This window comes from Dermochelys coriacea, chromosome 26 (assembly GCF_009764565.3).
Source record: "Dermochelys coriacea isolate rDerCor1 chromosome 26, rDerCor1.pri.v4, whole genome shotgun sequence".
In the NCBI taxonomy this organism is placed as follows: domain Eukaryota; kingdom Metazoa; phylum Chordata; order Testudines; family Dermochelyidae; genus Dermochelys; species Dermochelys coriacea.
The window spans coordinates 10495387-10520858 of record NC_050093.1 but is presented as its reverse complement, the minus strand read 5'-3'; the positions used below and the strand labels follow the sequence as shown (position 1 = coordinate 10520858).

General features: G+C 40.4%; 1 protein-coding gene and 1 long non-coding RNA gene across 2 annotated transcripts in view; one reads left to right on the top strand and one right to left on the bottom strand.

Annotated features, from left to right (window-relative positions):
• Positions 1-25472, top strand: part of SLC23A2 (solute carrier family 23 member 2) — a 109682-nt gene that overhangs the window by 53067 nt on the left and 31143 nt on the right. The window contains 5 exon segments of the mRNA XM_043502952.1: positions 2688-2786; positions 17575-17691; positions 18590-18629; positions 18632-18718; positions 18721-18745. Coding sequence (XP_043358887.1) covers positions 2688-2786; positions 17575-17691; positions 18590-18629; positions 18632-18718; positions 18721-18745 — 368 coding nt within the window.
• Positions 430-5602, bottom strand: LOC122457530. The gene is made up of 3 exons (XR_006277088.1): positions 5432-5602; positions 2353-2355; positions 430-441 (listed from the first exon to the last, which is right to left on the bottom strand). It is a non-coding gene; the product is annotated as an uncharacterized LOC122457530 (long non-coding RNA).

Here is a 25472-nt window from a genome sequence, read left to right as displayed (position 1 = left end):
TCTAACCAAGAAATGGTACAGAAATGAGCTTCCAAATCATTGTTGGTAACAGTGCAGTTGTCTGCCAGATAGCCTCTTAACTCTGTGTGAAAGCTCCTTTTTCGTCATCCCTGATTGAATTATTCCTGCTATTTCTAGATAGAGGAAAGGTTAGATTTTTCAGTACTCAGTAATATTTGCTCATCCGTGGAAAAGGTTAATGTGAACGTTAAGATCTGTGACTTCTAACCTAGTTAATTTTCAACTAAAACATCAAGTTCTAATAGTTCAAAGTAGCTATAAAATGGTATTGGATCACTTCTGTTTTATCAGTGCACAAGCTGTTAATATTTTGCTGATGCACTTTTTAGGTGAACAAGCAAACTGAATGCACTAGGTTATTGACATCTTTGTTGATTGATTTTTTTTTTTTGCCTTTGATCTGTCCCAGAAGATTTACAACTAGTAGAAAATGGAGGTAAAATTTATACCATACAAAATAATGTCTTAGTTCTCAAAATTGATAGAGAAAAAGAGAATAATGTATTAAATCACTGTCCGCATTTGAACTTGTGCTGTATTTTTAAGGATGGGTTTTTGCTTTCAGGATGAGTCTTGTATCCAAGGCGTGATGGATAAGAAACCCCCCCCCCCAAATCTGTCTTTGCTAATTGACCTGAGAACTTTCTGTTACTCCATATTAAATGCAATCTAAAGCATAGAGTAGCAGGTGATTAGCTTTTACTCTCCGGAGGAAAGAACAAATATAAAATGAATCAACTGATAAATGAAGGTCTTTGAGAAATGAGAAGAAAGTGGGGACAGACGCATGGTCAATCAAAGGGAGCCCTTCTCTGCAAAATATGTACATAGATGAGCAAATAAATTATGGGGCTATAATTCCTCGAGATGTTATGGTGCTGACACAGATGGCAAGAGTGACGCAGAGAGCAATTTATGCTTGTTCTAGAAGTATTGCTGTTACCTTTCTCCCACTTCTTTGTGTTACTCAGTTCCTCTCTCCTCCTCCTTCTGTAGTCGTTGTTCACTGCTTGAATGGCTTTAGCTTACTGCTCTTGTGGCCTTAATAGGTTTATTTTCTAATTTGCGGATGTGACTTCACGCCCATGCCCTGGGTCAATCTTTGCGGGGGGAGGGTGTTTTTATGGGGGGCTGATTGTGGAACTGAAAACTGCAATTCATGTTGTGTATAGTGTATTCCAGGATATAAAGGAAGATTGTGGTAAGGATCAGAACCTCAATTGATGATAATACACAATTAAGCATATTCTTACGTTAAATGCCTCTAAAAAGACCAGTGAACCACATTATTTAGATAATTGGTATTTATCTCATGGTCCAAAGTCAGAAATTATATTATAGACTGGAGTACTTTGCATCACAAGTGATTTATTACAGGCACTTAGGAGGAGAGTACTCTGCTAGAAAAGGCAAATTAAAAAATGCTTAGCATTTGCTTTTACACTGTCAAATATGCAATCAAACGAGACGTGTGGAGTTAAGAAAAACTCATTACATTGATTTCATGGTGTTGTATTAAAATACTTCAGTAATGAAAGTATATTTAATTTCCAGAGAATTACTATGCTCATGCTGAAAGAATTTGAGAACTTGACAGAATCTTCCCCTTTCCCTTACTTTGGAAACAAGGTGAAGATTAAAGCCAGAAATTCCCCATTTTCAGCTAAGTGCCATTAAAAACACAAGCAAAAGACACAGCTGTTGATTCATTATCGCAACCATGCTCTTGTTTAGTAAAGAAAAGACTTGAATGCTGTGGGGCGTTTAATCGATGATACTTATCTAGTTTTACAAAAATCTTCTAAGCAAGACGTTTGGAAGTGTGACCTTTACTTTATAAACTGCTATAGACTATGGCAGTGGCTCTCAATCTTTCCAGGGTACTGTACCCCTTTCGGGACTCGGAGTCTGATTTGTCTTGCATACCCCCAAGTTTCACCTCACTTAAAAACTACTTGCTTACAAAGTAAGACATAAAAATTACAAAAGTGTCACAGCACACTATTACTGAAAAATTGCTTGCTTTCTCATTTTTACCATATAATTCTAAAATAAATCAATTTGAATAAATCAATCAGAGCATAATATAGAGAGCAATACAAACAAGTCATTGTCCGTATGAAATTTTAGTTTGTGCTGACTTTGCTAGTGCTTTTTTATGTAGCCTGTTGTAAAACTAGGCAAATATCTAGATGAATTGATGTACTCCCTGGAAGAGCTCTGTGTACCCCCGGGGGTATATGTATCCGTGGTTGAGAACCACTGGAATATGGCCACAAGAACAACTTGAATATATCCCTAAGGAGCTACAGTGAGAAATTTTCTTGTTACGTACTTTTTATTCAGAATGTTTGTTAGTGATAGTTGACATCAAAAGGGTCACACAAGCTGTACAGGTTTCAGAGTAGCAGCCGTGTTAGTCTGTATTCGCAAAAAGAAAAGGAGGACTTGTGGCACCTTAGAGACTAACAAATTTATTTGAGCATAAGCTTTCGTGAGCTACAGCTCACTTCATCAGCTCAATGCATCCGATGAAGTGAGCTGTAGCTCACGAAAGCTTATGCTCAAATAAATTGGTTAGTCCCTAAGGTGCCACAAGTACTCCTTTTCTTTTTACAAGCTGTACAGTTACGCAAGTTACAATACTGTGTGTGGATTTTTTGTAGGTTGTCATAAGTGGTGGAGCGACATCGAGTGGTGATCAGGACACAGAGGACACCGAGCTGATGGCAATCTATACCACAGAAAATGGCATAGCAGAAAAGGTATAATTTTTTGTTAACATGAGTTTTACAAAATATTTAATATAAAATAACTTACTCTTGCTTCATCCTAGGGCCTGGACATTCTTTCTAACGCATTTCAATTCACTGTCTACCTTCTGTACTTCCACAAAATACACTGATTTACAGCCCCAATTCTTGGTTCACTGGAGTATTTGCCTTCCTTATGACTGCAGGGTCAGGTCCTTGATTATGGAGCTCAAGGAGCGGCACAGCAATTAGGTTAGGGGGTTAAAGTGCATAATTTCTTTAATTCTTAATATGCTGCTTTTTTGCCTTTCTGAACTCCATTGGGTCTTTTACACATCCTCATATGCTGCCAGACTCTGTCGAACTTGCTTCTGTTGAAGACATCTAGAAGGATTAAAATGTATCAATTTAGGGCTAATCTATGCTGGCAATGCTAAAGCGCTGCCACAGTGATGCTTTAATGTGGATTATGTGGTTGTGGCAGAGCGCTGGGGGAGAGTTCTCCCAGCGCTCTGAAAAAGCCACCTCCATGAGGGGCGTAGCTACGCTCCCAGCGCTGGGGCACTGTCGACACTGGCATGTTACAGCGCTGAAATGTGCAGCGCTCAGGGGGGCGTTTTTTCACACCCCTGAGCAAGAAAGTTTCAGCGCTGTAAAGTGCCAGTGTAGACAAGCCCTTAAAAGAAAGAACAAAGGACCACAGGCTCAACCCCTCTGTAAATCCCAATTCACTGAGTTCCTGTGTGTCAGGAGATTGCAAGATCTCCTCCTCCCACCATTAGTTTACACAGCAGCCTCATAACCGTTCTGTGGTTGCTACCATAGCCTCAGGACTGTTTCCGTGCCTCATAGGCTCCTTTCTGATGTTCATTTTGGCTAGTGAACTGCTACGGTTAGTCCCTTCCCAAAGTGGTTCTCTGCAGCAATGTAGATTTCTGTCTCCTTTTAGATCTCTCTCTAAAGCCAACTTTCGGCAAACAAAACCCTGCCAATTCCAATGCATTTAGATCCCCCCAGTAGCCCTCTGTAGTTTTGTCAGATGGGTAGTTTTAATCTTAGTGTCCACAACAACAAGGTAAATGTTGTTTCTAAATATTGATTGAATCACTCTGACATTGACGTTTTCAACAAGAACTTTCTCACTTCCCTTTTAGAAGGCAGAATTAATGAGAATTGCAGAAAAAAAAAGCCTGCCAGCAGGTGTTCCAGCATTAAGACTTTGGTGATTTGTGACCTTTGTCTTGTTTTTCACATACTCAAGTTTCTAATCCTTCTGAATATGAGGGCATTTTTTTGTTCTTTACTGAAAGCATTGTGAACAAAGTTCATGTCATTAATACACCCATAAGTATTCTCCTTGGATATTGCTAGTGGCATAATAACTATTAGGCCTAAAATTAAACCAGTCAGCTTGCTTTTGATTTTGTAGCATTTACCATAGAATCATAGAACTGGAAGGGACCTAGAGAGGTCATCTAATTCAGTCGCCTGCACTCAAGGCAGGACAAGGTATTATCATTCTAGACCATCCCTAACAGGTGTTTGTCCACCCTGCTCTTAAAAATCCCCACTGATGGAGATTCCAGAACCTCCCGAGGCAATTTATTCCAGTGCTTAACCACAGTGACAGTTGGGTTTTTCCTAATGTCCAACCTAAATCACCTTTGCTGCAATTTAAGCCCATTGCTTCTTGTCCTATTCTCAGAGGTTAAGAAAAACAGTTTCTCCCACAGTTTTTCTCCCTCCTCCTTGTAACAACCTTTTATGTACTTGAAAACTGTGATCATGTTGTGATGGGTTGGATCACAGAAATCCCCTGGGGAGCTGCCACCTGATGTGTCAAGACGACTACTTCTCCTACTTTCCTGCTTTGTCAGCTTAGGACTTCAGTGCCCTGCCTGGTTTGAGCCAGACCAGCTAGCCTGCTGCAAACCCAGACCCAGGTCTGAACCATGTCCCCTAACATGCTGTAGGCTTAACTGAAAGCAGCTTATGGAAGTGTGCCTGTCTTTAACACTCAGATGATGCCCAACTCCCAATGGGGTCCAAACCCTCAATAAATCCGTTTTACCCTGTATAAAGCTTATACAAGGTAAACTCATAAATTGTTCGTCCTCTGTAATACTGAGAGAGATATGCACAGCTGTTTGCCCCTCCCCCCCCCAAATATTAATACATACTCTGGGTTAATTAATAAGTAAAAAGTGATTTTATTAAATACAGAAAATAGAATTTAAGTGGTTCCAAGTAGTAACAGACAGATTAAAGTGAATTACCAAGCAAAACAAAATAAAACGTGCAAATCTATGCTAATACCGTAAGAAGCTGAATACAGATGAAAATCGCACCCTTAGAGATGTTTCAATAAGTTTCTTTCACAGACTGGAAGCCTTCCTAGTCTGGGCAAAATTCTTTCGCCTGGTACAGCTCTTGTTCCAGCTCAGGTGGTAGCTAGGGGATTTCTCCTGATGGCTCCCTCCTTGTTCTGTTCCACCCATTTATATATCTTTTCCATAACGTGGGAATCCTTTGTCCCTCTGGGTTCCCACCCCTCCTTCTCAATGGAAAAGCACCAGGTTAAAGATGGATTTCAGTTCAGGTGACATGATCACATGTCCTGTGAGACCCCAAGCCTTCATTCCTCCCAGCCTGACTACAACCAGAGCCATCCACAGTCAATTGTCCTGGTCGATGGGAGCCATCGAGATGCCAAACCACCATTAATGGCCCACACTTTGCATAACTACAATAGGCCCTCAGATTTATATTTCATATTTCTGGTTTCAGATACAAGAGTGATACATTTATACAAATAGGATGACCACACTCACTAGATAAGCTTCGTAATTATACCTTACAAGAGACCTTTTGCATGAAGCATATTTTAGTTACGTTATATTCACACTCATACTTCTGTAATATCATATAGAGTGTGTCACACATGTCCCCTCTCATCTTCTCTTCTCCAAACTAAACAAACCCAATTTTTTCAATCTTCCCTCATAGGTCATGTGTTCTAGACCTTTGATCATTTTTGTTGCTCTTCTCTGGACTTTGTCCACATCTTTCCTGAAACGTGGTGCCCAGAACTGGACACAATACTCGAGTTGAGGTCTAATCAGCGCGGAGTAGAGCGGAAGAATTACTTCTCGTGTCTCGCTTACAACATTCCTGCTCCTACATCCCAGAAGGATGTTTGGTTTTTTTGGAACAGCGTTACACTGTTGACTCATATTTAGCTTGTGATCCACTATAATCCCCCAGATCTCTTTCCGCAGAACTCCTTCCAAGGTAGTCATTTCCCATTTCGTATGTGTGCAACTGATTGTTCCTCCCTAAGTGGAGTACTTTGCATTTATCCTTATTGAATTTCATCCTATTTACTTCAGACAATATCTCCAGTTTGTGCAGATCATTTTGAATTTTAATCCTATCTTCCAAAGCACTTGCAACCCCTCCCAGCGTGGTATCGTCCACAGACTTTATAAGTGTACTCTCTCTGCCATTATCTAAATCATTGATGAAGATATTGAACAGAACCGGACCCAGAACCGATCCCTGCGGGACCCCACTCGTTATGCCCTTCCAGCTCGAGTGTGAACCACTGATAACTACTCTCTGGGAGTGATTTTCCAGCCAGTTATGCATCCACCTTATAGGAGCTCTATCTAGGTTGTATCGACATTGCAAGAGAACACCGATAGAAAAAGAGCTAATAAGGCAGGGCAATGATGCAAACAGGCAGAATATGCAAGAATGTAAAAGAATCTTAGCTCTTCTGGTGTGTAGGCAGTAAGATTCTTCTGATTAAGAATAGTTTATTTTGGTTAGCTTTAGCACCTTTCTAATCAACGTAAATGAAATTGAAATCAACTTGGTTTATCCAAGGAGCCTAGGTAACAAAATGGAGGAACTAGAGCTACTGGTGCAGGAAGTGAAACGAGATGATATAGGGATAACAGAAACATGGTGGAATAGTAGTCATGACTGGACTACAGGTATTGAAGGGTATGTGCTGTTTAGGAAAGACAAATAAAGATAAAGGTGGTGGAGTAGCATTGTATATCAATGATGAGGTAGAACATAAAGGAATAAGAAGCGATGCAATGGATAAGACAGAGTCTGTCTGGGCAAAAATTACATTGGGGAAGATAACTAGTAGAGCCTCTCCTACGATAGTGCTTGAGGTGTGCTATAGACCTCCGGGATCTAATTTGGATATGGATAGAGCCCTTTTTAATGTTTTTAATAAAGTAAATACTAATGGAAACTGCGTGATCATGGGAGACTTTAACTTCCCAGATATAGACTGGAGGACCAGTGCTAGTAATAATAATAGGGCTCAGATTTTCCTCGATGAATTCCTTCATCAAGTAGTTGCTGAACCAACTAGAGGGGATGCCATTTTAGATTTAATTTTGGTGAGTAGCGAGGACCTCATAGAAGAAATGGTCATAGGGGATAATCTTGGTTCAAGGGATCATGAGCTAATTCAGTTCAAACTGAACGGAAGGATTAACAAAAATAAATCTGCAACTAGAGTTTTTGATTTCAAAAGGACTGACTTTCAAAAATTAAGGAAATTAGTTAGGGAAGTGGATTGGACTGAAGAATTTATGGTTCTAAAGGTAGAGGAGGCCTGGGATTACTTTAAATCAAAGCTGCAGAAGCTATCGGAAGCCTGTATCCCAAGAAAGGGAAAAAAATTCATAGGAAGGAGTTGTAGACCAAGCTGGATGAGCAAGCATCTTAGAGAGGTGATTAAGAAGAAGCAGAAAGCATACAGGGAGTGGAAGATGGGAGGGATCAGCAAGGAAAGCTACCTTATTGAGGTCAGAACATGTAGGGATAAAGTGAGACGGGCTAAAAGTCGAGTAGAGTTGGACCTTGCAAAGGGAATTAAAGCCAATAGTAAAAGGTTCTATAGCCATATAAATAAGAAGAAAACTAAGAAAGAAGAAGTGAGGCCGCTAAACACTGAGGATGGAGTGGCGGTTAAAGATAATCTAGGCATGGCCCAATATCTAAACAAATACTTTGCCTCAGTCTTTAATAAGGCTAAAGAGGATCTTAGGGATAATGGTAGCATGACAAATGGGAATGAGGATATGGAGGCAGATATTACCATATCTGAGGTAGAAGCGAAATTCAAACAGCTTAATGGGACTAAATCGGGGGGCCCAGATAATCTTCATCCAAGAATATTAAAGGAATTGGCACCTGAAATTGCAAGCCCATTAGCAAGAATTTTTAATGAATCCGTAAACTCAGGAGATGTACAGAATGATTGGAGAATTGCTAATATAGTTCCTATTTTTAAGAGAGGAAAAAAAAGGGATCCGGGTAACTACAGGCCAGTTAGTTTGACATCTGTAGTATGCAAGGTCCTGGAAAAACTTCTGAAGGAGAAATTAGTTAAGGACATTGAAGTCAATGGTAAATGGGACAAAAGACAACATGATTTTACAAAAGGTAGATCGTGCCAAACCAACCTGATCTCCTTCTTTGAGAAAGTAACAGATTTTTTAGATAAAGGAAACGCAGTGGATCTAATTTACCTAGATTTCAGTAAGGCGTTTGATGCTGTGCCACATGGGGAATTATTAGTTAAATTGGAGAAGATGGGGATCAACATGAACATCAAAAGGTGGATAAGGAATTGGTTAAAGGGGAGACTGCAACGGGTCCTACTGAAAGGCGAACTGTCAGGCTGGAGGGAGGTTATCAGTGGAGTTCCTCAGAGATCTTTTTTGGGACCAGTCTTATTTAATCTTTTTATTACTGACCTTGGCACAAAAAGTGGGAGTTTGCTAATAAAGTTTGCGGATGATACAAAGCTGGGAGGTATTGCCAATTCAGAGAAGGTTCGGGATATTATACAGGTGGATCTGGATGACCTTGTAAACTGGAGTAATAGTAATAGGATGAAATTTAATCGTGAGAAGTGTAAGGTTATGCATTTAGGGATTAATGACAAGAATTTTAGTTATAAGCTGGGGCCACATCAATTAGAAGTAATGGCAGAGGAGAAGGACCTTGGAGTATTGGTTGATCATAGGATGACTGTGAGCTGCCAATGCGATATGGCTGTGAAAAAAGCTAATGCGGTTTTGGGATGCATCAGGAGAGGCATTTCCAGTAGGGATAAGGAGGTTTTAGTACCATTAGACAAGGCACTGGTGAGACCTCACCTAGAATACTGTGTGCCGTTCTGGTCTCCCATGCTTAAAAAGGATGAATTCAAACTGGAGCAGATACAGAGAAGGGCTACTAGGATGATCCGAGGAATGGAAAACTTGTCTTATGAAAGGAGACTTGAGGAGCTTTGCTTGTTTAGCCTAACTAAAAGAAGGTTGAGGGGAGATATGAATGCTCTCTATAAATATATCAGAGGGATAAATACAGGAGAGGGAGAGGAATTATTTAAGCTCGGCACCAATGTGGACACAAGAACAAATGGGTATAAACTGGCCACCAGTAGGTTTAGACTTGAAATTAGACGAAGATTTCTAACCATCAGAGGAGTGAAGTTTTGGAATAGCCTTCCAAGGGAAGCAGTGGGGGCAAAAGATCTATCTGGCTTGAAGATTCTATTCGATAAGTTTATGGAGGAGATGGTATGATGGGATAATGTGATTTTGGTAATTAATTGATCTTTAAATATTCAGGGTAAATAGGCCTAATCCCCTGAGATGGGATATTAGATGGATGGGATCTGAGTTACCCAGGAAAGAATTTTCTGTCGTATCTGGCTGGTGAATCTTGCCCATATGCTCAGGGTTTAGCTGATGGCCATATTTGGAGTCGGGAAGGAATTTTCCTCCAAGGCAGATTGGAAGAGGCCCTGGAGGTTTTTTGCCTTCCACTGTAGCATGGGGCATGGGTCACTTGAGGGAGGCTTCTCTGCTCCTTGAAGTCTTTAAACCACGATTTGAGGACTTCAATAGCTCAGACGTAGGTGAAGTTTTTCGTAGGAGTGGGTGGGTGAGATTCTGTGGCCTGCATTGTGCAGGAGGTTGGACTAGATGATCAGAATGGTCCCTTCTGACCGTAGTATCTCTGAATTCACAGTGGCCACGCAGCCTTTGGTTCCAGTTTAACTAAGGGCAAAGTTGCATCTCTCAAGGATGTGAAAATCCACACTCTGAGAGATGTAACTATAAGAACCTTATCCCTGCTATAGACAGTGCTAAATTGACGGAAGAATTGTTCTGTCAACCTAGCAACCGTCTCCCATGGAAGGGGATTACCTGTGCCACGGAGAAGTGGTGCAGCTGGGTTGCTCTTGTCTTTACAGCGTAGGCATACCCCAAAGCTGGTTAATATCCCACCTTTAATTTAAATGGGTGAAGCTTTCTCATCGTGAGGAAGCCGTAGGTTAACTCAGCTGAAAACCCCTCGGCGCTCACATAGGCATAGTTTAATACCTTTAAGATTGTCAGCACAAGCACAAGACAGCCAGCTCAAACAATCTTAAAGGTGATAAACTATACCTATGTGGGTATTGAGGGGGGATTTAAGTCAAATTAAGATGATTAGATTAGAAAGGTACATGTTTTTTTGCCCGTGTAGACAGATCCTCTGAGATACCTGCTGGTTCGCAAGAATGGACCAGTCAGAGCAAGAAGAGGTGATGCCTTGGAGTAGTCTAGTGTCACTTACATGCATCCATTCTGGGTTGTCAGTGTGTGTTGAGAGTTGGGGTTTCATCAGTTGTGTTAAACTGCTTTTAGATTTTTTTTTTTTTTTGAATGGTGGGGACAGAATTTCTTTTTTCTTCTTTTTTTGAATGTAATGTGCTCTGATGCTATGTCAAATACATGGCATATGCCTGTCCATGTTAGGCCCGAAACCTTTCAAAAATAGGGAGACATGAACTGATAAATGTTCATCATTTCTGCCTTCCAATAAGAAGGTGCACACCACACGATGCAATGCCTATGGGGTCATCACAGAAGAAGACACTCAGCTGATCATCCTGGACACACCTGGCCTCATCAGCCCATGAAAGCCAAAAGGCATAATCTGGAAAAATCCCTGATACATGACCATGGGACAGCATGAAACATACAGACTTAGGTGGATCTGCTGAAGAGAGAGGCCCTTCTGCTGGACCTGGTCACTGAGCTCACAGAAGGAGTCGTAAATGGAAAGAAATGGAAAGTGTCTGTTTCTTCCTCCATCAAAATTAGCTCTTCACCTTTTACAATGCAATTTTGTTTTATTGCTTATGGTTACGTTGAACTCGGGGCTGGGTAAGCTCTGCTAATTGCTCTGTTAGCTTGCCACTCTTGTATTGCTAAAATCATGTAGAATTTGGGGCCTGGTTCAAGTTGGGGCTCTTTTGAATCAACTTTTAAAAAAATCTGACAAAATAGCCACTACTAGACACAGCACCTTTTTGGTGCAAGAAATAAGTTGTGGGGTTTTTGGTTTTTTGTATTTTTTTTTTTGTTTGTTTTTTTTCCCCTCACACTTGACCTTTATAAGAGTTGTTCTGCTATTGCAACTCCTTTTGATTTTAGCACCTCGCTGGATTGGGCCTACGAATTTTGAAGTCAGCTTCGAAGAGACAGTTCTGTGGCACTCCATGCACTGCTTTTGTCCAAGTCTTTGTGCACATTTTACTTATTCGCAGTCTTTGCAGATTTTCTAATCTGTCATCTTTATCGTCCGATTTTCCTTTTGAGAAATCTGTATTTCTAATAGGGATGAAACAGATCTTTCCTTTTTGACTGGTGGAAAATATTTCATAAAAAGCCTTGAATCGGATAGCACAGGAAGCTGCTTGCTCTGTTACAGTAAAAACATAATAGATTAGGTGGTGGCAAACATGAGCTATGTCCCGTTCCCTTCTTTAACGAAAAGGCCGACAGTTATCTGTAGACTATCATGTCTCATCCCTTGAAACTGGTTCACTGTTTATGGGGGAGATTTTCAAAGGCACAAAGGGGAGTTAGGAACGCAAGTCCCTGTGACTTTCATTGAGAGTTGGGTGCATAACTGTCGTTTGTGCCTTTGAAAATCTCTCCTTAAACCTGGCTGCAGAGCTATTTGAAAGAATTAAGGATTTCTTAATCCTAGAGGGTGGGGTAGGGGAGGGCTTTAATCTATTCCATCAGCCTTATTCATGCTGGTAGATAGAACTATAATTGTCAGTAGTCATTATATACTCTTCAGTCGTGTTGTATACCTGTTAAACAAGTGGGCTTTCTGTATTGAAACAAACAAATACTGACTTTCACAGATTTTGTGAAACTAAAGGATCTTGATTACTGTATTTCCCCTAGTACTGTTGGCGTTAAGCCATATAAGTGGCATTTTTGTGATGAGTGTTAATACACCAAGGACTGGAGAGCTTCTTTAAGGCAAATCTTATTTGGGGCTTGAACCCCAATGCCATTAGACCTTTGACTGAGAGAAGCTGGGACTGGATGATGGGGGATAGATGACTCGATAATTGCCATGTTCTGATGATTCTCTCTGAAGCATCTGGTACAGGCCACTGTCAAAAGACAGGCTATTGGCCTTATTGGACTATTGGTCTGACCCAGGATGGCCTTTCTTATGTTCTTATAACTTTCCCCTTTGTAATCTAGACTCTGTAGCCTGAAACGTTTCAAGTGAAACTATATGGAATAGTATCAGAGGAGTAGCTATGTGTATCCACAAAAACGACAAGGAGTCCGGTGGCACCTTACAGACCAAGAGATTTAGTTGGGCATAAGCTTTCGTGGTTAAAAAAAACACTTCTTCAGATGCATGGAATATGGAATATCCCATGCATCTGGAATATATGGCAAAGTTATTGTTCTGATGACCAAATTACCAGAACTTTTAAAAATGACTGTAAAAAATATCTGACTTGAAGGTAGCTTTAGTTATAATTAAATATTTATATTAGGTTTTTATAACCATCTTTAGAATCCAGTTCTGCTATTCATCTTCAAAATTTAAACTAAAAATAGGCAATGTTAAAACAGGCATCATAGTCTTAATTCATTGTCAATGTGTTTTGCTTTGAAATGATCTGTCTAATACTAAAATCGCACACTTTATGGAAAGGTGTTTGTTAAACCATAGAGACATATTGAGATTTTTGAGAAGAGCTGCATAGGTTCTTTTCTTTATTAATATTTAGCTAGTTCCTTAACTATCTCAAAGACTTCAGAAAATGTAAGAGGTTTTTAGCCATAACTTTGGAAGGCTAATAATATACCAGCATAATTTTGAATTATATTGTGTTTAACAAGAACATTAGATAAATAATATCTGAAACAAAGTCCACAATATATCGAATTGTCTAGATGCGGAAAGTCTTTTATTCTAGAGTCCAACTGCTGCAAACGCTAAACTTACTCAGAGAGGCATAAATGATGATTATTTCTGTTTCTAATGCCACCTTTGTCATATAATATTTTAGCTGGCAAAACTCCAGTTTTCATTATGGTACTGCGAAGATTAACTTTTTGGCAACTGGTGACTTGTAAATTTTATCTGATGCTAGTATTGCACCGTGGGGATTGGGTCACATCAAAGCAAAGACACTTTAATATGCAAAATTTATTATGGTAAAATCACCGTAATAGGTTGGTCTTTAAATTTGAAAGCATGCATTTGCTGACTAATTTTTTTGGCCTAAATTGTATTTTTATCTGTTGTCCACTGATTTCTTGTTAACTCCTTAACTCCTCATCCAGTTCTAGGACAACTTAGCTATCTACATGCCAGTGTAACTCAGATTACATTACATGGAAGGAAAACATCCATTCATTGCTTCGACTCGGTTCTGTGTACTTTTTTCTGTGTCTCTGTTTTTTTAAACTGTACGTGAACAGGATTGTAAATAGTGTATAATATAATTTTCCCTATATAGATAGTGAACTTTATCAGCTAAACCTGCTTGATTTAGGAACTTGGTAGAGGTGAAAGCAGAGGGCTTTATCCATTAGCCATCTAGTGTGGGAGATAATGGTTGACACTGTAATTTCCTTTATGTAAACATCTCTCTTCTGTTTATCAATCACCCCTAACAACAGTATCAGTATCAGTCATGTTTCTTTTTTGTTCTATTCCTGATAAAATGTCACTCATCAAAGACCAAACAAGGCTTAAACCAAAAAGTTCAAAGTGAAGATGACTAAAATGTGTATAATCTGTGGCGAGTAAATATGCACGCTAACATGTATCCATATGTAGACTATGAATTCTAAATTATCTGACACCTGTTAGTCCAGTATTAGACCTGCTAGCCAGAATGAAAATAGCTGCACTGCCCTATGGCTCCAATTTAAAAAAAATAAACATGTGTGCACTGCTTATTGCACAATTGATTTAATTGTAAAGTGTTGTCAGTTAGCTCATCATATAACACTTGAAAAAATGTATCTTGCATTATGTCTCTTGCATTTTTATCTTCTGGCTTCTCTCCGCTTCTTTATTTTTTTCCCTTTATTAGGTCACAGTGTAAGTCTGCCTTTCTCCCCTTGCTTCCATTATTTCCCTTTTGCTTTGTTTCCTTACTCTGTGTGGTTTCTCTCTCTCTCTCTCTTTCTCTCTCTCTCTAAATATATATATATCTATAGCAGTCCCACTTCCCTAGCCACACTAAAAAACCTTTCAGTAACCTATTTGTTTTCCAATCTATTCCATCACATTCATCCATGCAAATCCACACACTTGGTCACACGCTCACTCCTATCAAATAGCTAATGTCACATTCCAGGGTGCAGTCCAGACCAGTGAGGGGTTGTCACCACTTGCTCTGCCACTTTGGGTGCCTCACAAAGTTTTGGTGATGAAGCTCCCAACCTGAGCTGCTCACAAACAGCTTTCTTGCATGCAGGTCACACCCAAAGGTCTGGACAGTGCAGAATACAATATTTTGGAAAAATACAGACCTGGGAGTGTGGTGGGGTTATCCTGCAAGTATAGTATCTGAGGATGGTGGAAGCCAGAGTGTGGCTGGTGTGTTGCTGACAGACTGCTGGGCTCAGAGTTGCTGGATGCGCATTTGAATTTTTTCTATTTCTAAATGTATTTTCAGGCTTTTAATCTCTTTTTTGTTGTAGATGGGTGGGTTGTAAACTTGTGTCTGGGTGGGGAATGGCCAGGTTGGACAGTGGGCCAATAAATAACGCTTTTATCTCCAGGCTGTGACTACACTAAGCTTTCTTGGAAAATTTCCCGTCATCACTGTAGAACTGGTGCAATATCACGAGTCCTGTGAAGAACAGTGGGGAGTGTTTCAGGGCAGTAAGGTGCTAATGCAGCTGTGGGCGGTTATTGGAAGCTCTTCAGCATAGCTGCAGACGAAGAGAAGAGGCCAAAGGGCAAGGACCAATGAAGGCACATGGGCATCCCCAAATTATGGCCTGGACTTTGCATGAAATCTGGTATCCAATGTTGAGGCATTCTGAACATGTGTGAAGGCAAAAATGTCACTTGAGCCCACTGTGTCATAGGCAATTGTCAAGGTCAGGCCATGCAGTCTTTGGAAGGACTTGACCTTGTAAAGTTACCCATGACACATAGGGTGTTGAGGTGTTCTGTTGGATAATGGGGCAAGTGAGAATTTTGCCTTCAGGAGTGTAGGGCAACTGTCCATCCTGTTTAATTTGTGCTCCTAGATGGATGGCTTCACCAAAACAACTCTGGCATTGTTCACAAGGAAACGGTTTGTCTCTGTTGGTATTAGGCTTAGCTTTTATTTAACAGGGTGGCAGTGTTTTCCCTCTTGACCTTTTTAGTCAGTATGTTGATGACTTAGCCAAAAAATTAATTCAAATACAAAATCCTCTATGATAAACAATTTTCAGCAAGTACATATGCTAATCTCAGAGCAAAAGGAAGGATGAAGAGAAATGTATACAGGCACAAAAACACTCTTAAGAAGTTGAACAGAACTTCATTGCAGCGAGACTGAAACCATCACAGAAATTTCTCTTGAAGTATACTTAAATTCCCAGGAGAGGGCTCTTCTTTTCTGACAGACTCCATCTCGATTTGTCCTTAGCCCTCTTTAGACTGGGCACTTCTGGTTGTCCAGCTGTGTAACCTAATGAAGAGGAAAAGTCCTCATGTCACATAAAGGTGCCATCTGGTCTCCCCACATTTTCACTAACCTCTCCCTCTCCCCCCCCCGGGGGCAGCTTTGCTTTCCCCATTGATGCTCTTCACTCAGCTTCGTCTTCACTGACGCAAAGCAAGATATCAAACATGCTGTAGTTATCTTGCTGTAAAATCCGGAGTGAAGGCACTTAGTGTCTACCGTGAGAGTGGCTAGGTGAGGTCAGTGCTATGTACCTCCTGCCCATGGTTAACCTCACCAAATTTACCTCTCATAAAAATAAATTGCTTTTTCTCCACTCTGTTTTTAGCTATCCTTTGGTTAAAGCCTTAGTGCTGTCGCTGGTCTGCCAGACGGGAGCCACGCTGAACAGCTTCCCCTCAGTGATCGTTTAGGAGCTATCCCTCCCATTTCAACCATTGCTTCAACAAAACACTGAATTTAACATTTGAGTAAGCTTCTAGGATATGAACATCGCTGTACTTTGCACAGAAAAATCTCAATGTCCTCATTCTTTCTCAGCCCTATATATAACTTATCTGACTATGGATGTTTAGCCCAGGCAGTTGTATTTGTTTTGCTAACAAAATCAGTGCTGTGTGAAAAGGAAATGTCATGGGTCAGTTGATTTTCACGATGCTTTGGACAGTAAACTAAATTTGGGTCATGTAGGAATTCTGCTTGGATTTATCTCAATGAAAGGGAAGGGAGTCTGGTAAAGTTATCAGTTTTGCGGTAAGGCTTCTTCATGTGAATTTGTTCAGTGTGGATTAGGCCAGAACAGTAGTTACGTAAGTTATGATTCAGGGTTTAAAATGATAAAATCAAATCCTCCCTCCTGCTCAAATGTTCTTGGCACTAAAAGACATGTAGATATTTTGATCTGAGTTTTAATTCCCCCGTTTTGAAATGAAGCCATTAAAATTGTATTTAAAATATTTTGCTGTAGAAAATAGGATAATGATTCTGAAATTATTGCAGACTATCTAAGGAGGCTGGAAGGTATTACCATACACGTAGCTGCCTTTCCAGTTATCTGCATGCTCTCTCCTAATTAGGATGTATTAATGTGTATAGGCCAAATTCGGATCTCGTTTACACTTGGTAAATCCAGAGTAACTCAGTTTGTCTGTATTAAAGATGCTCTGGATTTACCTAATGTAGCTATATCAACATGCTTCAGTGTGCAGCAACAACCCCATAGGGTTTGCTATGTTACTAAAAATGATTGCACATGACTAAAATAAGTAAGAGGCCATCTTAGAATGAAATCATAATAGTTGAAACGTTGTTGCCCTCGGTTTAGATCTCTTGCGCAAGGATAGCCATTTTACTTTTGAAATATCCATTGTTGAATGTTCTGCTACTTAACTCTTTTTTTTTCTCATTCTCCTTCTTTGTGTAAACCAATCAGTCATGATAATCCCCATTTATTTTGGCATAATCTGCTGCCGAAGTGGTTATATCATAAATGGAGGATTATGCTTTGTTTGTGAGAATAGGCAAGGGATGGGTTATGAAAGAGAATCTTTTTATACACGCTCAGTAGTTAGAGTTGGGGATAGCGGTTGATCATCTCAAAGGTTTAAGCTTTAATATGCACTGATGTTGCTTTGGAGTAATAAAACCCCGTCCTCTTCAAGAGTCCCTTAGAAGTCTAACATTCCAAATTGAGTTATTCTTCCGTAACATTAAACTGCTGTTGGCTCTTTTCCTCTTTTAATTTAACAGAGTTCTCTGGCAGAGACACTGGACAGCAGTGGAAGCTTAGATGCACAAAGAGCTGACATGATTTACACAATTGAGGATGTTCCTCCTTGGTACCTCTGCATATTCTTGGGGTTACAGGTACATTTCAAAATGCATATTTCTGAAGAAATTCATTTTTTTGTTTATCATCTTTAAAAATGCTGAACATTTTCCTGTATAGTACATAATGGTACATGATATAGATATTCTTGCTGCAACAAGCCAAACAAGCAACAAGCTACAAACCAAAAACTAGCCAAAAAGCAACGCACAAGCCAATTAGTCCCAAAACAAGCCTGATTTCTGCCGTTTTTTTGCGGGTTTGGCATGTCTGCTTAAAAGGCTGCCATAAAAAAGAGAATGGTTCTGTTTTGCCACAGAGTTCAGGACAAGAGGCAATGGGTTCAAACTACAGCATAGCAGATTTAGATTAAATCGCAGGAAAAACTTCCTAATTGTAAGAATAGTAGGACAATGGAACAGACTGCCTCCCGAGATTGTGGAAACTTCTTCGCTAGAGGTTTTCAAAAGAAGGCTGGATAGCCATCCGTCTTGGATGGTTTAGACGCAACAAATCCTGCATCTCGGCAGGGGTTTAGACTAGATGATGCTTGCGGTTCCTTCAAACCCTGTGATTTTGTGTGTTTCAAAATGGAGGGAGCTCTTTTTCTGCTTCTGTAAGTTGGAAGCTGCTTCAGCATGGTTACCTAGATACCTACTCATCAAGAATAAGAACAGGAACCATTTAGCTATGTAAATAGCCTAAATTATCATCTATAAGTAGAGGTCATTAGTAGTTGGCTAAAAGTAGCTAAACATGGAAAGTAAAAAACACTAGGAATTAAAATATTTGGAATCAGAATAGAGAAAACAATGAGAGAGTTGGTGGTTAATTTAAAGCAATAAATAAACTGAATGCAGAGGACAAATAGTGCATCTTGGAGCTTCTTGTATGCGTGATTATCAGTGTTGACAAGCTGTTCATTGTTGTTCACAGCACTACCTGACATGTTTTAGTGGAACTATCGCAGTACCTTTTTGCTAGCTGATGCCATGTGTGTTGGATTTGACCAGTGGGCTACCAGCCAACTGATTGGGACCATTTTCTTCTGTGTGGGAATCACTACTTGTTACAAACAACTTTTGGATGCAGGTGAGATCCAAACTCCTACTTCATTCTTTATTGTTGAGATGCTGATGGTGTGGTACGCATCTCGTTAATTGTACAGGATACAGTGTGTGATCGAAGAAGTGCATAGGGTATTTCAGAAGGATGAATGTGAAATACAGAATAACAGTTCAAACTCAAGCTTGCTCGGGAGTGGGGTTGTCTGTTGCTAATTTTGAAAGGTTTCACACACACAAAATGGATACGAAGTGTAAAAATAAGGCTGTGTCTACGCTTAAAACATGACAGCGTCATAGCTGCAGCTACGCTACTGTAGTGCTTCAGGGTACGCTTACTGTACTCACGTATTATTGTGACTGGAGGGGTTCTCCTTTCACTGTAGTAAATCCACCTCCCCAAGAGGCCATAGCTAGTGTGACAGGTTGGATCAGAGAAACCCCCTTGGGACTGCCAACTGATGTGCTGAGACTACCCCTGAGCCCATTTTCCCGCTGGAAGCTTGGGACTTCAGAACCTTGCTTGTTTGAGCTAGACACGCTAGCTTGCTACAAATCCAGACTCGGGTCTGAACCACGTCCCCCAACAGCTGCAGGCTTAACTGAAAACAGCCTGTCTCTCTAACACTCAGATGCCCAGCTCCCAAAGGGGTCCAAACCCCAAATCCGTTTTACCCTGTATAAAGCTTTTACAAGGTAAACTCATAAAATTGTTCGCCCTCTATAACACTGAGAGAGAGAGAGATGCACAGCTGTTTGCCTGCCCCAGGCATTAATACATACTCTGAGTTAAAATCACTTTTTACTTATTAATTATTAAATACAAAAAGTAGGATTTAAGTGGTTCCAAACAATAGAACAGACTGAACAAAGTGATTTACCAAGCAAAATAAAATAAAATCATGCAAGTCTATGTCTGGTACAGTAAGAAAACTGAATACAGATAAAATCCCACCCTCTGATGTTTCAATAAGCTTCTATCACCGACTGGACGCCTTCCTAATCTGGGCACAATCCTTTCTCCCGGTACAGCCCTTGTTCCAGCTCAGGTGGTAGCTAGGGGATTCTCATGATTGCAGCCCCCTTTGTTCTGTTCCACTCCCCTATATATCTTTTGAACCAGGCGGGAATCCTTTGTCCCTCTCTGGGTTCCCACTCCTAGTTCTCAATGGAAAAGCACCACGTTAAAGATGGATTTCAGTTCAGGTGACATGATCACATGTCACTGTAAAACTCCAAGCCCTCATTCCTCCCAATCTGACTCACAGGAAGGCCTGCAAGCGAACAGAGCTATCCACAGTTAATTGTCCGGGTTGAGGGGGGGGCCATTAAGATTCCAAACCACCATTAATGGCCCACCTTTTGCATAACTACGAAGTTATATTTCATATTTCAGATACAAGAGCGATACGTTTATACAAGTAGGATGACCACACTCACTAGATTATAAGCTTTGTAATGATACCTTACAAGAGACCTTTTGCATGAAGCATATTCCAGTTACATTATATTCACTCATTAGCATACTTTCATAAAATCATAGAGTGCAATGTCACAGCGAGATTAACGGAAGAATTATTCCATCGATGTAGCACTGTTATAAACTGGCCTGAGGGTTAAGTCATTTTGCTACGTCACTCGGAGATGTGGATTTTTTTGCACCCTTAAACAATATAGCTGGGTTGATCTCATTTTCTGATGTAGACCAGCACTACATTTTGGATAACTGGGAAGCTGTTTTGAATGAAAGAAGGCATGAGCAGAATAAAAAGAGTAGCGGAGCGGGGAAATAGTGAGGAGAAACAAGATCATGGAACACAGGAAAAAATTATTTAGCCTACTTTTGAAGAGTGACTGCTTAGAATACTGTCATTGTACTAACTGTCAAAAGGTAACCAGTTGAAGTTTTGGTGTATGGATACAGTAACATCTACTGTTCCTTCTGTCATATTGTGCTGTGACAGTTTCAGCAAGGTGATGTCAAAGTATGTTGAAATACTAGGATCTCTGGAGTCATATATTTGAAGAAGCTAATGTACGACTCTGATGCTTCAGGTTGCAGGTGTATTTCAGTGAAAGTAAGTGACCTGTGTAGTTAATCATGCTTACAGCTGAGGATAAAATGCTCATCTAGAAGCATCTCTGTTCTGTCGAAACCCTTGCATTTTGGAATCACTTTTACATAATTAAGATAGATCACATAATAGACCTTAAGAAAAGGAAAGGGCAACTTCTTAACCCTGACCTTACTGTCTCTGCCAATAACACACCCTTTGCATATGTTTCCTTGTAAATTCCTTCTGTGGGAATGCGTGGGAAATAAAGGTCTTATTTCTTAACGGCACAGAGGTGCCAGTATCACTTTACCACAAGCTGTCAAGGGACATAAGCGTTAGACTAGCTTGCTTGGGGTTCCTGTGAGTATCTTTTACTCCACTGTTTCTGGAAGTGCTGTTTTAATATGGTGACATATCTGAGACTAGTCTAAATACAGCCAGATTTTTAAAATACGGTATTGCCAAAACTGAGTACGTTCTAACAGTGAAGTTAAAAAAAAAAATAAAAAAAATAAAATAAAATAAAATAAAAAAGCACTTATCACTGTACTTGGAATACTGCAGAGAGATTTTAACTAAACATTTACTTAAACCCTTGTTCATGCATTATTTGTCCGAGTCAAGGGATGGATAAAACCCACAAGGTTGTTTGTGCATCTTGAATAGAATCAAGAAAGAAAAATAAGACCAGAAGAAAGATACTCATTGTATTAGCATGTCCAAGCACTATTGTTCAAGTGTCACTTACTTCATCATAAAAATGATGCAAGATGAAGTCTTAGACTTTCAGTGAAAAATGGACAACATAGTTTAAATTAAAAACACTTACCCAAGAAACAGACTCTTTGGGTGGAGGAGATCACTCAGTAGGGAGAAAAGGGCAAACCCGTTAAACAAATCATTTAGGATTGTTAATGCAGATCAGCCAAAGGGAACAAATCCAAAACCTCTTCAGGCAATTCAGGCGTCCTGAGTCAAAGTCCTTGTGTTGGTTTTGTTTTCAATAGTCTGGAGAAAGTACTCAGCTCATCTGCCATCTCCCCTTCCTTCTACCTCTTCAGAAAAGGTTCTTTGTCCTTTCCTTACCCTCAGCTTTTCTAAGAATTGTAAAGCTGCTTTGATATTTCTTTCATCAAATGCTTACTTCAGAAATAGGAATGGATATTTGTCTAGCTGGAATTGTTAGAAAGGAGAAAAAAGAATTTTCTTTTTTCCTAAGATCATGTTTTCCTTGAGACAAAATTCTCTGTCCCTCACGTGTATGAGACAGTTTTCTTTGCTATTCGGTTTGTTCCTTCTTGTTAACTGCAAATGAGGATAAAGAGACTTAGCTCAAACACACTTACTCCTAGATTTTAGCAAAACATTTATAAAAGGTGGGGGGGGGAGAGGGTAGCAGAGAAGAATGGGCCAGGCCCCTCATTGTCTTCAAGATAATCGCATTTAAATTGAGCAGCTATATCTGATTATGTTGCTGCTTACTTCAAATGCTTTTACCTTTAACACATTACTTTTTACCTCCTTATCTTGCATCTTATACTGGCCTTCACGTATAGGGTCAAGGGATAGTCACAGAAATCGGAAGATATGGGCAGTTTCTTAAGTCTTTTTTAGATGAGTCATCTTCATTTTTTTTAGACCACTGAAGACTTACTCCATCACTTCTCAGGCCTATTCCACTAACTTGTTTTTGGAGAATTAGCGGCTGAAGATTTTGTAACTGTTAGCATGTGAAATTGTTTTATATTTGCTTGGGACCTGCAGACATGAAGTTCACTTGAAATGAGATTCTTAGAAGGTTTGTTGGCAAGCCTGTGAACTGAGAAATGTTTAAACAAATAAAGCCATTATGGTTTCAGAAAGGTCAATTTTCACTAGTTAAAAGCCCTTCGAGATGGATGTAGCCAGTTATCTGGAGCCATTGTGGTTTGTCTGGAATCCATACTAATTTTAGGAATTCAGGCTATTTACCAAAGCATAGCTCTTTGCCAGCCTTTTGGATTAATACAAAGGAACTATTATGATCTGAGAGATAAATATGTACCTCGATCTATATTTTAGGTTTGCTGAATTATGTGTCTGTAGTATCTAAGCATTGTTACATATATGCAATGCATTTATGTTAGCTAGAATGTTTCAAAACAACATTTTAATTACTCAGAATCTGTCTTCAATAGTGCTGGTGTCTAAACCTCAACCACTAGGAAATTCAGAGTTGCCCTTAAAAAGAAAAGGAGTACTTGTGGCACCTTAGAGACTAACACATTTATTAGAGCATAAGCTTTCGTGAGCTACAGCTCACTTCATCAGATGGATTCAGTGGAAAATACAGTGGGGAGATTTATATACATAGAGAACATGAAACGATGGGTGTTACCATACACACTTGCCCTCGAAATTGCATCCTGACCGTGTTTTTATATGGGCTTGGGTAATGTATCTACTTTGTACATTTGTGTGATCTTAGGCATGTGATGTATTACTGTTTCACAATAGTGTACTTTTAGTGCATAGTTTCAGTTTATCAAGATTGTGGTACAATTCCACGAAGATATATAATTACTTCACCTAGTACAATCTCACCTTTTGTTTTTTCTTCTGATTTTTGTGGATTGGTGTTTCCATGTATCGCCACTTCATTGTATATTGCTGACAAATTACCATGTATTTATCTGAGAAGAGTGAATTTGTCTTCTCTTGAGAAGAATGAAATGTAATAACCACTGGAGTCCCTTGATCATGTCCTTTTATAAAAGACCAGCCAATTTAGCCTTGACAAAAAGTCCATTGTGACTGAGTTGAAAAAAGTAGTTCAGAAACAACGTTCAACTCAGAGTGAATTTTTTAGCAAAGCTTGTGGAGGTCTTATGCGTGTATCACAATCACTTTTGAATGCTGCACCTGATCGATTTCAAAATTTCAGTGTGTGTTCTAAGAATCAGTGGCCAGAATGTCATGGAGGGGGAATGGATGACATGGGGGAAGTGGGAAAGGGGATGCACACAACGCTACTGGTGTGGGGAGGGAGAATGGGAGATGCTGGTATGGGAGAAATGGGGGGGGCACAGACCCCATGACAGAGAGAAGACTGGGGGAGGTTGTAGGGAGTCCCTGCAATAGAGGGGGGCGGGAAGAATGGCACATAGGGAGCTGGGGACAAGGAGAAGGGAAGGATGCTTGGAGCCCCTTGTGGGTGCAATGAGCTCAGCTTACACAAGCTACAAAGTGTGCGACCCCTCGCTCAGGGATTCTTAAACTGGGGTCACAAGGTGGTTACATTGGGGTCGTGAGCTGTAAGCTCTGTGGGGCTGACATCCCCGAGCCCCCATTAAATTATCTCTCTCCACCCCCTGTTTTTAATTTATAAGGGAGTCACACTCAGAGGCTTGCTGTGTGAAAGGGGTCACCAATACAAAAAGTTTGAAAACCACTGCCCTAGTCAAACAAATTTTAAACTACTGAAAAGTGTAGCTTTGTATGGGAAGTCACTACATTAACAAAAAAGAGTATTATTGATCCTGCAGCCATAAACACAACTTCCTGTGTCTTAGACGAAAGGAGAGTGGCTGGAGAGAGAAGAAAAATGCAGGGGCACTAATCAAACAACTTTACAGTCAGTGTCTTCTGTATTCTATGCTTTTTAAAAAAAAAAGTTAGTTTTAATTTGGAACAACTCCTCACCATTAAGATAATCACCATCTCCATGGATATGACGTGAAAAGGGAAGCTCACAGAGACCTCCTAATGCGTTTTTTCCCAAACTCGTCCAGGCTTAAACACAGAGATAAAGCCACTGTGGAAATAGCGTTGCTAAAGTCGAGCTGTTCGCTTTGTTTTAGATCCTTTCCAGTTTTACTTTTATTGCAAGCTGAATATGAGTTTATTCTTGCAATTGGAGTGAGGGGAATTCAGCCAGAAGCTCTTTGGAGCATTCATTGCTTAATTATGTAGCAGAATTCTTGTGCCTTTTTATGGTGGGTAGTAAAACCATTTACTATGGATTCTGCTGATTTAATACTCTTTGCAGGCTGGCATGCTGCTTTCTCGGCCCCACTGCGGCATGAGAGACTCCAGTTTGGGAGCGGACTTCGCTCCTATCAGACTGGTGGGGGTTTAGTCACTGTTTAGGTGCTGGGACAAGAAAGGGTACTTGCATCAGAGCGCTTGCTGACGGACAGGGCCTGTGATTGAAGGATGAGCTCTCCCACCAGGTCAATGTCAAGGAGCTGAGGGCAGTGCGACTAGCATGCCAAACCTTCCAGGCCTGACTAAAAGGTCAGTGCATAGCAGTTCTGACGGACAACACCACGGCTGTGTTTTACATCAACAAGCAGGGTGGAGCTCGCTTCTCTCTCCTGTGTCGGAAAGCCCTCTGGCTGTGGGAGTTGTGCATAGCCCACTCCATTCACCCGGAAGCATCCCATCTACCAGGAGTTCAGAACACACTGGCGGACCACCTCAGCAGGTCCTTCCGCAATCACGAGTGGTCCCTCTGACCGGATGTCATACACTCCATCTTCCAAAGGTGGAGGTTTCCCCAGGTCAATCTGTTGGCCACCTTGGAGCAACAGAAAGTGTCCAGTGTTCTGCTCCTTCCGGAAACACAGCCTAGGCTCAATCACGGACACATTCCTGCTACCCTGGGGACGCCGCCTGCTCTCTGCCTTTCCCCTGTTCCCTCTTGTGCACAACGTTCTA